The following is a 16014-nucleotide window of genomic DNA, read 5'->3' as shown; positions in this document are numbered from 1 at the left end:
AGTGTTTCAGAGAAAGGCACTTTTTTTCGCATTTTTAGTGCCCTTTTGCCTTCAGAGGCAGCAAGCTCAGCATCTTCAGGAGACTGGAGGATTTTCCCTTTTAATGTTTGTGAAATGATGTTAATTCTTTCTGTGGAATTTAGCAGCAAAGGCAAGAAGGAATGTTTCTTCTTGAGGTCAGTGTACATTGCAGGTACTGTAATCAATAAATAACTATCTGAATAAAGTACAGGAAATTCTTATGCATTTAGACAGTTATCATGGCCGGTACTGGGGAGGAAATTCTCTCCTGAAGCCGCAAGGTATTTTTTTGTCTCTATATACACTGGAGACGTGCAGGAAAAGCATGATGTGATACGACGTTTGAAGTTAACCTGGTAGACCTGGCTCTGTGACCTGGCTTTGGGCTCTTTCTTCAGCCGCATAGACATGCCTGAACCCCATGCCTTCAGAAAAGTACCTGTATGACAGTGTTTCAGTAAGCTGCTTCTCATGCTTGTCACATCTCCAGAAGCAAGCTAAAATTAAAGACTTGAAACTTAATTCCACATCTTCCTATGTTTTCATGTCAATAAGAATAGCATTAACAGTGTTGTGTAACAAATGGGTAATGCTAGAGAACAATATATGAGAATTTCACATTCACAGGAATCCTCATGTGCAATAAATCATTTTTATTTATCATTTCTACATTACATAAGGTGAAAACCCAAACGTTTTCCAAGTTCTGTGATTTATTTGCTACAGTTTTAAAGTGGTCCTGAAGCCTGGGTGATAAATTTTTTTATGGATTTTGGATTTTCACTGCTGGCAATTGGTGGGAACTTTCTCTGGTTAGCAGAGATGACAGAAAAGCAAGTTTGGAAAAAAACTGCAGTAAAGCTGGTTTTCCAATAAAGTCATCCAATTTGTTAAGCTCCCCACATAATGTTGTTTTTTATTTTTAGGGTTTTTTTAACATTATATCATAACATTGGCGTAAGCTATTACCATCGGCTATGAGCATTGCAAGTTAAGTACTGTGGTTGATACTGCAGGATAACCTAATACCTATCAGTCTGTGCTGATAGTCCAGAGTAGTTGCTATCCCTGCTCAGAAAGGAGTAAGCCAACTGCTTGACCTTGCAATTCTGCCTGTTACAGTTTAACTTTGGTATGTTGTCTCATGCTCCTTCTCTGGAATTTATTTGTCCACTTCTGCCTCTTTCAGAGGATGTGGACATTTCTTGAAGGTCATAGCAATAAAACAGAATCATCATGGGAACATAGAGGTCAGGAGCAGGCCTCTAGTCCAACTTTCTGCTTGTAGCCTGACAACAGCATATGAGCTCAGCTATGTCTTTGCTTAGCCACGTCTTGAAAATCTCTAAGGATGGTAATTCCAAATCCTCTCTGGGTAACCAATTTTAGTGCTTCTCTATCTACCAGTGCAGAAATTAGTGGTGGATACTTTTCAGTCCACTTCTCAATAGTGCCAAGTGGTAAAACAAGACCTATGAACAGAAATTCCTGCTTGGCAGTTTGAGATTAGACAAACTCTAACTCCCTGGAAGGAATTGTAGGCTGCAATTAGAAACTCAAGGAGCAGCATCAAAGCTGCTCTGGAAACAATGCAGTGAAGGAGAATGACCAAGCAGCAAAAAATTGCATAGATTTTAAAACTGGACAAGTATTTTTTTTGTTCCCCCAAACTGGATAGAGTAGCAAATCCCTGTTCTGGAAAAAAAAAAAACAAAAACAAAAACAAAAACCCACACAATAAAAAAGTCACAGTTATGAAACTAATTTCTTTCAGCATATACACATTTAAGTTAGAGCTAACCCCTTGAATATCAACTAAGAGCCTTGGTGTTCAAGGCAGGATTTCAGTAGCTTGCCATGGTAGGCTGTTTTTCATGCTATGGTGGAAGCTACCTGACACATGAATGCCCAGCCTTTCTTATAATGTCAGGTATATTCTATTCTGCAGCTGTTGAATATAGAAGCACAGGAAATCATTTTGCTAGCTTTGTAACACCCACTTCAAATTCAAAAATGGGGCATTTGGATGCTTCCTAACTGTTTCTAGGTTGCTTACCTCAGGTTGGAAGCAAGCATAGGGACAGAAGGATAAGACTTAGCAAAATATGTAACTTTATTTTACTAATGATTGTAATGCTGTGAAGATTAGTCTTTATGGCTTGGAAATGTGGATTATTGTTTTAAATGGTACTGCCATAAACGTTTATTACTGAAGTCACACATACAATTTAGATTGTATTTCACGTAAGAATCGATTTTCAGAGACACTCTAAGAAAGTACACAGGCAATATTACTCTAAACTTAGAAAACAAGAAATCAACTCCTTTGTCTGCACAGCGCTACAGAAAAGTCCAGCCCTCCTGCAGTCTGGGGGCCTGTGCAGAAACCGGACTCCGATGGTGCACATTGATGGGAATCTTTGTGGTGCTTTGTGCTTAGCTTAGCGGTGGAGCCTCTGGCAGTCTGCATAATCTCTGGAGTACATTGCCCTGATATATGGCAGCATATACTGAGTTCCAGCAATATTAATCTGCAGGGCATCTGCATGGGCTACTTCTTTGTATATTCTCCGTGTTTCTGCTGTTCCACATAATCCTTTTCACTGTGAAAAAAGTCTTCTTAGTAATGGCGGTGGTATAATCATAGAATCATAGAATCCTTTGGGTTGGAATAATGTGTATCTAAAACACTTTTAAGGTGTCTAGAAGGAAAAGACACAGCATTTAGATATCTTCAGTTAAAGAAAAAATTCTGCTACATGATTTGGAGCAGATGTGGAGTTTGTGCTGTGATGTCAAATGGACAGTAATAATGTGTGGTACCATTCCCTTAAGAGATGCTCTTTTCCTCCAGTTTCAGGTGGAGCCTATGCCACAAAATTCTACAGAAAAAGTCTTTCCCTCCAGATTTAACTAATATAACACCAAAATCTTTAGAAGCCGTAATAGGCCTATCCACTACCAGGGCTTTTATTCATTGGAATTAACAGAAAAATGAACAGAAATTCTATTTTCTTTTTTTCTTGGAATATTCCTAGCTGTGGGCTCCAGGACTTGGCAATTTGGAGGTGCTGTAACTGAGCCTGGCCTCAAAGGTGAGCTAAAGGGAAGCCTACTTGGAAAGACAAAAGCAGTAGCTGCCCTCAGTCCATTTGTTTGCATTGCTTTGGTCTCCATTCCATCAGATCAGTCTAAAAATGCTGCCTTTAATTAAAAAGACATGTTTAGCTTGTACCCATCCAAACCTTAGCAAGAGTACAGTGCAGTCTGTGTTGTGCCAAGGAGGGCTGTAGATACAGTGCCAGAGAAGGGGCTAAGCTGCCACTCTCCCTTATTAACCTTAAGCCTTTGGAAACATGGGCTTGGACATGACTTTCATTAAGACACTTCATCTAAGCTAGAGGAAATTTGGTCATGTGACTTCTGTGGGTGATTACCTACATCCAATATCATGTGATTCTGAAGTCGTAAATCTGTCTGGAGGCCAGAATACACTGAATAAATACACTGCATATGCCCAGAACATCTCTTGTGTGGTAGGAGAAGGACCAGAGCACATGGCTATTTTGTTGGGTTTTTTTACTGGAAAGACCCCAGTGTAATCAAGAGATTTCGTACACATTTGTAGAAATGCCACCATTTGTGTCAGTGGGGGTGGAATATGGCAAGTGTCTGCTCATCCACAAAGCATGAAGGAGGGAGAAGGAGCACCAAGATCAGTTCCGTGTATTCTGTGCCCCCAAAGGGCAGCTTTGCGGTCTATGCGTAAGCCATTTCACCAAGCCCTGAATGGCTTTATGCATATGGGTTTATTTGATTAGGCAGCATGCAGTCAAGCCATATGCATATCAGAAGGCAAAAGAAACTACATCTAATGTACAGTTTATAATACAATTTGAGAGACTGTTATGGTGGTGATAGATACAGTGGCATGTTGTGTCTGTCTGACAGTAATTAACACAGTCCATCAAGCTGATCCAGCTGGGTCAAATGAGGGGAGTAGGAGAGATTTCAGCTGCTTGCTCATTGGCTTTAGCATGAGTACAATTCAGTGTCGAATGACAAAAAGCATGTATTTTTTGCTCTTTTGACACAGGTATGGGCCACCAGCTCAAATGAATGTTCATCTGAAAGGTCGTGACTTCCTCACTCTACAGAACTACACAGCAGATGAGCTGAAGTATTTGCTGTGGATGGCCTCAGATTTGAAACAAAGGATAAAGCACAAAGGAGAGGTAAAATGCTTTAACTGTCATTTAGGTCACTCAGATGTTGAAATAAATATTGTTTTGAAGAGTATTGGGAATGAGCCATTCAGCTGCCTTGTCCTAAACAACATCACCTGAGCTCTTAGATACTGCAAATCATGTGCCACAAATCAGAGACCCTTCCTGTGAAGTGTTCAGAGATATTCTTTAAATACTTCAGAGGATTTTGCAAGGGAAAAGGTTAAACAGCTTTGCACAGCTAAGTCCCGATTGTCAGCTAACCCCATCCATTGACACATGGTGTACATGCAGCACTAAATGTAGGAAATGGAAGACACTTCCCTGCATGGGAATCAGAGTTCTCCTTACTGCTATCTCAAATTGAGTGCCAAAATGCAGTTGCTTTTTGCTCCTAGAATTACTTCTTTGCCTTTAACCTTTCCACTGCTAAGAAATTCTTTGAAGGGCAGGAGAACAAAGCTGTGGTTAAAAAACCACCTGTGTAACTTTTCTAATGCTGAATTAAAATGTGAAAGAAGTATTTCACACTGTAAGGTGTATAATGACTATAAAATTGAAATGCCTTCAATTTTCATGTTCCAGTACTTGCCTTTGATGCAAGGAAAATCTTTGGCCATGATTTTTGAGAAGAGAAGCACAAGAACAAGATTATCTGCAGAAACAGGTAGATCTGAGCAATGGCATGGTCAGATTTTTATGAAATTGTATACTGTATGTACTGAAAAACACTGCATAATTTCTTATTTAGCAATTTCTACTGAGGAGAAACCTGAAGTTTGACAGCAAAAAAGGGAAAAGAATGGTAGCTAATTCTGTTTCACCTTGCATATTAATGTTACAAGCACATCCTTTTGGTCACTGAAATTTCACCAGATCATTCCAAAACATGATAGATCAGAAATAAAGTAACAGGCAGAAGTAAACATTTCTGGTGTAAGCTCCTAGCTGTATTGGCAAGATGCACATTTCCTAACATCTATTTTAGTAAGCATCAGAAATTTAATTCTGTGCAAGCTCTAATAAATATTTTCCTAATGTATTATGCATTACCGTTGTCACATTTCAGAGTATGTGTTTAGACTGGGAATTGTAGTAATGCCTTGATATAAATTAGGGAAAAAAAAATTTAACATGATTACCTACAGGGGAAGATAACTTGATGGAGACTCCAGGGTATTAGCCTAATAAGATCAGGCAATGGAACATTATTCTTTTAGGATACAGTCCTGCAAACACTGAAACACATACATATCTTTATTTACATGCTAGTTGTTCTGAAGTCAATGAGACCGCTGAAATAAATCATTCACGTGCTTGCATGTTAGCAAGGAAAAACTATGAATTGGTGACTGTCTTATGGGTACATTTTTATACATTAAGGAAGGAGGAGCCTGCCCTTCTCACATTTAAGTTGCCCCAGCATCCCATAGGCTGACTTCTCCCTGGTGAAGGGATAGGAAACTTGCTGAGTTTCATTTCTTTACAAGGTGTAACAGAGAAGGTAAAAATAATGGAAGGAAGAAGCAGATATGTTATCTGCAAGCATTTCTGAATTTGCCTTTGTGTCCTCTGGCACAGCCATTTACCTGCTGATCCTGGTCTTTATGTAGACTTGTTGCTTTCTGTTTTCTCCAGATAAGCAGGACTTACGAATGGGTTTCTCTTGTGCATTTCCTCTCTGTGAAGACCACACACCTTTTAATTCTGGAGTTTTTAGTCCAGTTTCTAGTTGCCTGCCATACTGGTACATGGGCAGGTAATGACGAATTCTCTGAATCTGTTTATCCTTCATGCTTCTGTATTCAGAGGGAAGCACTATTTAGTCCTTGGCTTTTGAAGGCTTGTGGAAGGGGGAAGCTCAGGAAAGTTCAAGTGAATTAACTTAAGGGTGGGAGTTAATGCACATCAATTCATCCAAGAGGGATTAAGCTCCAGTGAAATTAAACCAATTTATTTCTGAATGAGAGCTTCCACAAGGGAGTTTAATGCAGTTTAATTTCCGTGCATTAACTTCACACCTTCAGTTAATTGGTCTTAAGTCCCCTAAGCCTAAGACTTTGTTTCAAAGGCAGACTCAAGTTTTTATGTCCATGGAAACTCTATACATTTCAGCTGCTTTTTAACATACATGACTTCTCCCTTGGAATTTCTAACTCAAAACAAATGTGGGGTCACGTGTGTTACTTTTAGCTAAATAAGCTAATTTAATACCAATTTTTTAATGTCCAGTGGATTGGAGTGTTTATAAAATGCCTGAGCCATCTCAAATAGCATTTCCCACAAGCTGCACCTTCAATGTGTTGAAAGAGATCACTTGTGGGACAAGGTTCTGGTGATGAGGTTAATCTAAACAAATTTTGCAACTCTCAGGAACAATTAGATGAAAATTGATGGGTTTCATTATAAAGGAGTAGAGGCTTGGAAAGCACTGGTTGCAAAATCTGCTCTGTGCAGTGTCTAGGAGATTGTTGCCATATATTAACACCATGGAAGTCTTTTCAGAAGTCCTGCTGTCCCTATGTCTGTAAAGAACACCATTATTGAAAAATAGATAAACAGAATCACAGAATGGTTGAGGTTGGAAGGGACCTCTGGAGGTCCTCTGGTCCAACCCCCCTGCTCAAGCAGGGTCATCTAGAGCCAGTTGCCCAGGACCGTGTTGAAAAGGCTTTTAAATAGCTCCAAGGATGGAGACTCCACAACCTCCTGGGGCAACCTACACCAGTGCTCCATCACCCTTTCAGTAAAAAAGTGTTTCCTCATGTTCAGAGGGAACCTCCTGTGTTTCAGTTTGTGCCAGTTGCACCACTGAAAAGCACCTGGCTCCATCCTCTTTGCACCCCTCCTTCAGGTATTGATATACATTAGTAAGAGTCCCTCTGAGCCTTCTTTTCTCCAGGCTATGCAGTCCCAGCTCTCTCAGCCTTTCCTTATATGAAAAATGCTCCAGTCCCTTAGTCATCTTTATGGCCCTTCATTGACATGGACATACTAACTCTCTCCACTATGTCCATGTCTCTCACATACTGAGGAGCCCAGAACTAGATACTCCAGGTGTGGCCTCACCAGTGCTGAATAAAGGGGAAGGATCACCTCATTCCACCTGCTGGCACTACTTTGTCTAGTGCAGCCCAGGATACCATTTGCCGCCTGGGCCGGAAAGGCACATGTTCAACTCGGTGTCCACCAGGACCCCCAAGTCCTTTTCTGCCAAGCTGCTTCCCAGCTGGGTGGCCCCCAGCATGTACTGGTGCATGGGGCTGTTCTTCCTCAGGTGCAGGAATTCACACTTCTCCTTGCTGAACTCCATGGGGTTCTTGTCATCCCATTTCTCCAGCCTGTCAAGGTCCCTCTGGATGGCAGCACGACCCTCTGGCGTATCAACCACTCCTCCCAGTTTTGTGTCATCAGCACACTTGCTGAGAGCACATTCTGCCCCATCATCCAGATCATTAATGAAGATGTTAAACAGGACTGGACCCAGTATTGACCCCTGGAGTACACCACAAGTCACTGGCCTCCAACTAGACTTTGCACCACTGATCACCACCCTCTGGGCCTGGCCATTCAGCCAGTTTTCAGCCCACTTTACTGCTTATCCAGCCCCATACATCAACAGCTTGTCTATGAGGATCTTATGGGAGACAGTGTCAAGGGTCATAATGAAGTCCAGGTAGGTAATACCCACTGCTCTCTCTTCACCTCCTAGGTCAGTCATTTAATCATGGAAGTTTATCAAGTTGGTGAAGCATGACTTCCCCTCTGTGAAGGCATGCTGACTACTCCTGATGATTTTCTTGTCCTTAATGTGCCTGGAGATTGTGTCCAGGATTAGCTGCTCCATCACCCTCCCAGGGATCAAGGTGAGGCTGACTGGCCTGTAATTCTTCCTTCTTGCCCTTCTTGAAGATAGGGGTGACATTTGCTTTTCTTCAGTCTTTGGGTACTTCTCCCAGTCACAAAGATCGATCAAAGATTATCAAAACAATTTACAATGCATTGTAAGAGAACAGCTGACACTTGTGGCTTTTCCAACATACTATGCCTCTAAACTGTTTTATTCTGATGACATTGCAACTGTACTGAATAATGTACAGCTCCTTGTGGTATAATTCATTGCCCCTTTACTCTCTTGAACAAATATAATCTTGTCCTAATGCATATTTCTGAAACCCATATTATTTTACCATTTGTAAGAGTAGTAGTGGTGTTGTAAGTTTAATGAAGAACTACAAGTAACTTCCATAGGGTATTGGCAAAGTAAATCCAGATTTGTGGAGCCTACTAGATTTATTGCTATCACTGGCTATTACATTGGAAAATGTGACATCTCTGCTATTATACTGGAAAATGTCATCTATTTGCAGTCAGAATCCCATACCCATTCCGCATAAAATCTTGCATGCTTTTTGAAAACAAAGATATTCTACGTGGTCATATCTTACTTGTAAAATAAACATCCTCAGGCATGGCATAAAGGTGAATGCCCTGGTTTTGTTAACAGCTTTGGTGCAAAATATTCTGATTTTCACTGATACTCTTAAAATATACAGCTGCAGTTACATTTTAGTAAACAAATTATAAATAAATCCAACCATTTCACAGATGTTGAATGGAGAAAATATGTCACAAGGTAGAAATAGAGAGGAAACAATACAGGCAGAAAAGCTCTGTATACCTTCTTTTGTTGTGCACTGGAATATACAAGGTCTTAACAGCTTTACAGAGGTTCACTGACACAGGCTTTAGCGGAGTTGCTCCCAACTCACTCCTCTTACACAGTGGGGTGAGAGGAACATGATGTCCGTGCCTGAAGACTGCTACATGCAGTCACAGAAATAATTGCCTCACTTCGTATGTTCTAATGTAGTGGGGATGGTATTACATGGCAGGAATACAGGGTCTGTTTTTTGTTGGAATGGCTAGTATTATTTAGCTTGGCCATGTTACAGAGGGAGCAAGAGTACTCTTTTAGCTTACTCTCCATTTAGAGGGGTAGCTTTAAAAGACTGCTTATCGGTTTTTAGGTTTCTACTTTAGGAATATTCCCGTAATTGCTGCCTAGAAGAGTTCTTTCTTGTCAGTCTAAACTGAAAATTACTTTCTAGATTGTAAGTCCTGGCAGGCAGTGAGAAAACTAACAAATCCAAATCCAGATGTCTTGAAATATAAAAAAGGATCCTTCCTTTGAGTTTGAGATGATGTCTGTGTATGTCTCCTGGTGATGGCAGGGCAGTCCCACAACTATGTATCTAGCCTGTGAACTACAGGATTCACTTTGGCCTGCTTACCCAATGTAGCAGGCTGGAATGGAGACTTAACCCATGTCTGTACAACCATCAGCACTCATGTCCTATGTGAAAAAGTTTGCATAGCTGGGGTCAATAATATGCCACACCCTGAGGTATAAAATTGTCCTTTTTTGAAAAATAACAGTAGTGAGAAGTGTGGACCTGAGATAATAATCTATTCTGACTCTGCCATATGAACATTTAATACAGTTTGTTGAAGATACCCAGATTCGTATAAACACTTAGCATGTGGCTTTCATTATGACCAGCTTGTGACACCAAAGAGGATTAGATCTTCCAGTTTAACACAGCACTCCAGCGTGTGCTTATTTGCTGAATTGGTGCCTGCGTATCTTCAAAAGTCATAATTTTTTTTCTTTCTACTAGTAGTCCGGGTGAAAGAATCTGAAGCAAAGATTCTTTCTCTGCAACTATATACAAAGCTAGGGCACAGAGCTCCTGTATTTCCAGATGGAAAGTTTTGGATGGAAATATGTTCCCAGGCCCTGCACAGATGGCCAGTTCATGAGCAGAAAGCCCAACACATTAAGACTCTGCTATGTACACAGACTCCAGGTGGTAGCTCCGACTGGGCTGCCTGATGTCTGGCAATTCTGAATAAATGGCCGGATTCCTCTTTTTCTACCTGGGCATCATTTATAGAAAACAGAACATGTCCATGGGAGCCTGCCTGGCCTGTGAAACACCTGAAGTGTATACATTTAGAAGCCTAAAATGCAGAGCTGTTGTATTATGTGGAACTTGCGGGGATAAATCACTGACAAATTGTATATGTCTTCGAAAAAAACCACAAGAAGCTGGATGGGAAAAGTTACTACAAACGACATTTCATCCTTGAGGTCTTGACTTAAAAACTTGCATTGAATAGATAGGCTGTAATGTCTAGGCAACAGTTTGCATACACATTCCCATAAATACAGTGTTTGTGTCTGAGCTGCAGAGAAGAGATGAAAGTATTTGAAGAAACCTAAACATTTTTCCTGCCTTAATACAAAAATGCTTCTGAATAACCAAGAAAGGAGGGCAGAGCAACCAGCAAATGTATAGTGCAAACAGCTAACAGCAAAAATAATAGTAGACTAAGTAATGCTTCATTCTTAAAAGTTTGCTGTGTCTGACTCTAATCTTGTTGAGATTTGGAGCAATCCTTAATGATGACAAAGGGAAAGTAAAATCAGGCCCATTCAATAAAATGGGTATATGCTGGCTGGATGGAGCAGAGATTTGTCCTTCAGGTGGGGTCTGGAGCATCATTATTTTTAATCTGACTTTTAAGGAAATCGAGGCAGTCAAAAGGCAATGATTTGCCAGCATTATTTTTATCTATTGCATTTTAAAGTCTAGAGACTGGCTGAACTGATGTAAAGTGGAAGACCTCACCTCAACCCTGCTGCCTGCATGGGATGGAAGTTAATAAGGGCTGCACTGTGTTAGGGGCCCTGTTGTGGGGCCTAGGCCTGCTGCCTGAACCTCGTTGCATGGTTTTATCTGTGAAAGGTTTCAATGTTCACTCCTGGTTTAATCCTTTTTTGAAGAGTAGCTGTGGGATCAACTTTTTAATCTTTGACAGGCCTGTAACAAACATCGTGTTGAAGTTGCAGTCCTGGTCATCTCTGCAGTGCCATCTAATGGCTACAACCAGCCCAAGCAGTTTTTAACCTTTTTTTCTTTTGTTGTTGTTGTTGTTGTTGTTGTTTTTCTTTCCTCTTTTTTTTTTCCTTTTTTTAACAGCACGAAATTTGTTAGCACCTCCAAGAGATCACAGTTTGGTAGAGAAGTGGGGTCTCTGCCCTTTTGTGCTGTGTGCAGCCTTTCTCTTCCTGGCAATAAAAATAAAATGGACTTCCTTCTAGATTTTTATTACAGTAGAAGGCTTACTCCCCTACAGTGTTTTCTTGACAAGGTTGGTTTGTCCACACCACGATTCTCTGGAAATTTCCTCCATCATGGATATTAGTGACAGGGAAAGATCTCCCTGACAATTTCTCTACTAGAAGGGAGTTGCTCTTATGCGGAAAATCTCCCCCAGTGCACAGGAAATGCCTTTCAGGGCTAGGTACAGCCCAGTTCAAATCCTACACTTTGTATGTCCCCAGCTGTAGGACCGTGTGTCCTGTGCTGGGCTTATGCGGAACCATCTGTGACAGTTCATAAAACAGCCCCCCTCAGGCTCCATCCTCCCAGCATGTGACCATGATGGACTTTACACTGAGATTCAGTGGAACAGAGGCTTTAGGCTTAAACCAGGCAAAGGCAGGGACACTCAAGCGTTGGTGGAAAAAAGCTGTTTTCCTCCCTGTGTCTGTGTCAGCTGGTTGCTTGTGGTAGCTTTCTAGTGGTGGTGCAATGGAAATACAGCTGGACAGAACCTGAGATTTGCCTTTAGCATGTAATTTGTCTTTATGCTACATACTGTCCAGACACCTTTTAAGTTTCCCAAAGTGTTTTATGTTCTTAAATGATGCTCAGGTCTTTCCATGGTTTCCTGTTCAGGAATGGATTTCATTCTTCAGACCTAATCCATCCAGTTCCTTGGCTCACCTTGTAAATTCCTAACTATTGAAGGGTGGAGAGGTGCTGGCAGTGCCCAAGATCTTTCCTTTTCTCTCTGCCACATTATAATTTTTAAGGCACTTGTTCATTTGTGACCAAGCTCAAGTTTGTAATAGTGTATGAGGAGACTTAGGGTTTTCTATCTGGGTGAATGTACTTGAAACTTCTTGCAAGGATGTGGAATTACACCTACTGACTCAGATGGCCCTTCTAGGATGCTAAGTCCCTTGAAGTAAAAATTCAGCATGATGAATGGATTACCTAGCTCTTAACAGGGAGCTGTGGTGATGCTTTTGGCAATATGTAGCCGTGCAGCTTGAATGACTGTTCCTACAAACACAGATCAGAGCTCGCGCCTAAGAATTTCAGTAAAGCATTGCATTTGAGTGGTTTTATTCCAAAATACATTTATTTGTGTCTTGTGTGTCAGACTTTAAGTGTTTGAAACATTTGGATGCCCTGCTGAGTTCTGTTTTTATTGCTGTAGATATCTTTTACATGAAGAAGATTTTTAATCTTGGCTGTAAATATGAGGTGCTGGTGTTTAGTTTCTTTTTTATTTGTCCTCGCTGTAGGATTTGCTCTCCTTGGAGGACATCCTTCTTTCCTTACAACACAAGACATACATTTGGGCATTAATGAGAGTCTCACAGATACAGCAAGGTGGGTAAAATGTCACTTGATTGATCAGTATGTATTTGGTAGTTGATCAGGCTGAAACTGGTCTCACAGAATTTTGGAAGCTAATATTTTCTTTCTGGAAAATGTCAGAAGGCACTCCAGATTTCTTAAATATTTACAGTTCGGCTTACAGAATCTGTAGTTCAGTACACCATCATTCCATCCACTCTAGCTCTCCAAAACGTCTCACAACGAGAAATGTTTTTATCAAATTTGGCTTATAGAGCGTTAACGAGAGTGACAGTCACACAAATGGAAACATTTTGTGAACCTCATTAGTATAGTTCCACTGATGACAGCACATATATTCAAACAAGACTAGAACCTTCTGGTTCTGTTGCTCCTCATGGAGCAAAAAGTACAGCTGACTGGCAAATCAAAAAGCGAAATCACAAAGCAAAGACTTTATTTATCCTAGTTAGGCCAGCTGCTGGTGGGCCTTAGCCTACCTGCATGACAGGGTGGCACTGAAGGCCACTCTGATCCCCCTATTACAGCAGCACCAAAATTGGCCGACACTTTGCAGCCAGTTTCTGATGTGCTTTCCTCCACAGCTGTACCCCCTGTCAGGGCTGCTGTGGAGCTGGGCTATGGCATTGTTCTCTTTACTGGCACCCTTGGAAGATCTTCGTCATGCCCAGTCCCGCATGCATGTGAGGATGGGTAGCTAGCAGCCTATCCCCATTGACATAGCAGGGAAGAACTGAGCTCAAGGGTTTTTTCCAGTTGATTGCCTCCAATGTTGCAGAAAGTAGGCAGAACATGAGGTTATCTTTTGTAGGTGCTCTTGCTGGTTTTCATAGCACTCCATGTATTAAAGACTCATCCAACCTCAGTATTGTGCTGCTTTCTAGGCAGCCATTTTGCAGCCTAAGGTCAATTCAGTCAGGCTCAGCTGTTGGAAGGTTAGTAGTATTCTGGAGAAAGGAAAGGAAAGGAAAGGAAAGGTCTTTTGTGTTCTGGTGAAAGAAATGTAGTGTCAAGCTCATCAGGCGCAATTCAGAATATGCAATCAGACAGCTGAGGTTCCCTTGCCTCTGCTGTATACTACAGTTTTCACAGTCAGTGGGAGAGACTGATTGAGAACTACGTTGCTGTTCTCTCTGTGATGAAATCCAAGGAAAACATAAGAAAAAGACCAAACATTTGAACATTTTAAGTTTTCCTTTCTTGCCTTTAACTACTGAAGTGGAAGACATATGGGTGTTGGTAGTAGAAAGTCAAAATTTCAGACTCTTGAGGCTTGGAAGTACTTAGCTCTCACTCCCTGCTAAATACATAACTCTGCCAGTATCAAAGTAAGCTGCAATGATAGTGTTCAGATGTTTCAACAAAAGTGTGTCCCACTGCCTTGCTTTAGTAACTATGAGTTTAAAAGATTCAAAAATAGTGTAAACTTGTGAGCCTACAAACGGAACAGATTAATCTGAGATGTAACAGTCAAGTCTGAGGTACATTAGGCCACTGTGTGCAGTTGCCACTGTGGCCAGTTCAACAGAGCTCATGCACTGCCATGAGATTCAAATACATCCCCTCAAAAGAAATTCTTCATACATCATGGGATATAGCCCCAGTTTAAGCAGGACAGCTATAGCTTTCATCAAAGTGTGCCATTTAAATGCTTCATAGCACGTGCATCCCTGCTGCAACTCTATTGGCATGAGAGATGGAGGATTTTTCAGGTCTAACATACATAGCTTACTGTGTCATATTACAGGTGAATGGGAAACATATCAAAGGTAAATCTGCCCACACTGATGTAAATAAGTATTATTATTCTCCAAGCGTCTTGCCTTTTCTTCCATTCTCACTGGACCATTGTAAGCAGACAGCCTCTCGGCAGAGAAGGGGGAGGAAGAGAGGGTGCTGCGAGAGGGCACAGAAGGAGGGAGGTGGGAGGCTGGTCCTGAGACACTGGGACTGAAGAGGTGGATCCTGATGTGGTGAGCAGGGCTACTGGTGCACCAGGCTGGAAACACAAAGATCAGCTACTTACATCAGCTTAGAGGAACTGAAATTGAGAAGGGATGGGACACACCAGAGCAGTGGAGAATGAAAGAAAAAGTGCAGACGTGTCACATTTGGGAAGGAATGGCTTCAGGCTCCAAGGCAAAATGTTGTGGAAGGATTACAGTGCCACCAAAGGTGGCAGGTGAAGCCAAAGGAAGGGTTGATTTACCAGGGCAAATGTGAGATTGTACTGTGGCACTTCTGAATGGGAAGGGAAGGATAAATGGTGAGACGCTTCAGAGTAGGATGTCAGGGTGCATGTGGGCTGGTAGCTCCTCGGGGACTAGGGAGGCTTGGGTGCCGGGGCTCCCCCTGGGTCAGGCAGGGCAGAGCCTTTTCAGCCGGCACCCATCCCACTGCCCCCAGCCAGGGAGCAGGGCAGCCGGGAGGCAGCCGGGGGCAGCCACAGGCCAGGCTTTGGGCACCTCTGTGGGGATGGGGGTGGGCCAAGGCCAGGCTGGGACATCAGCCCCCAGGTGGGGGTCTGGGTCAGGATCAGCATGGGCATGGTTACAAAGCAGCAGGAGATGTGACTCCCAAGAGAAGGGGGTTGGCCGTGATGGAGGCTCCTCACAGCACTGTCTGGGACCCTCACCCCGCTGACATCAGAGTGATGAGGGGTAGCCCTCTGCTGCACTACTGCAAAGTTGGCTCTGAGCCCAAGCAGCCAAACCTCCAGGAAGGGGAAGGATGCGTTCAGGGCCCTTATGCAGTGCACCCCTGCAATCCCCTCTCCAAGCACCATCCCACCAGATGTGCAGGACTGTCATCCGGAAGTTCTCTGCCATTCAGGTGCCAACCCTGCAGCAAATCCAGGTGTGTTCTGATACACAAATGGACATGCTTTGTATAGGCTAGTGTTCATCTCTTCTTCCCAAATGGGATGACAAAGGACCATTAAATCTTTGGTTCACGGTCTCTTGAATGACCTTTGCACAAGCAAAAGGGAGAAAGAAAGGCCATAAGCTACAAGAAATAAGGAAAAAAGGAGAAGCAAGCAAATCTTCCAGCCATTCTGGAGGAGTCCCCATTCTGTGGAGAAAGGTCCCACAATACCCACTTCCCATGCAAGTCTTCAGCCCCCCTTTTCTCTATCACTGACTGCTTTTCGAGGTCGAGTCCCTATTTATGACCCTGACCTGCAGATTTTGCTCCTCTGCTGAGTCACAGCACTCACCTGCTACAGTGGAGTGAGGGCTTTCCCAAGT

The 16014-nt window shown here is 42.3% G+C and overlaps 1 protein-coding gene across 1 annotated transcript in view; it reads left to right on the top strand.

The window, feature by feature from the left end:
- OTC (ornithine transcarbamylase) overlaps positions 1-16014 on the top strand; it is a 30786-nt gene that overhangs the window by 166 nt on the left and 14606 nt on the right. The window contains exons 2-4 of the mRNA XM_009491373.2: positions 4118-4256; positions 4833-4914; positions 12691-12778. Of these exons, the coding sequence (XP_009489648.2) occupies positions 4118-4256; positions 4833-4914; positions 12691-12778 (309 nt within the window). The remainder of the gene's footprint in view (positions 1-4117; positions 4257-4832; positions 4915-12690; positions 12779-16014) is intronic.

The sequence above is a fragment of the Pelecanus crispus genome, chromosome 1, assembly GCF_030463565.1.
Source record: "Pelecanus crispus isolate bPelCri1 chromosome 1, bPelCri1.pri, whole genome shotgun sequence".
In the NCBI taxonomy this organism is placed as follows: domain Eukaryota; kingdom Metazoa; phylum Chordata; class Aves; order Pelecaniformes; family Pelecanidae; genus Pelecanus; species Pelecanus crispus.
Note: the sequence above shows the minus strand (reverse complement) of the source record. Positions and strands in the feature narration are given on the sequence as shown.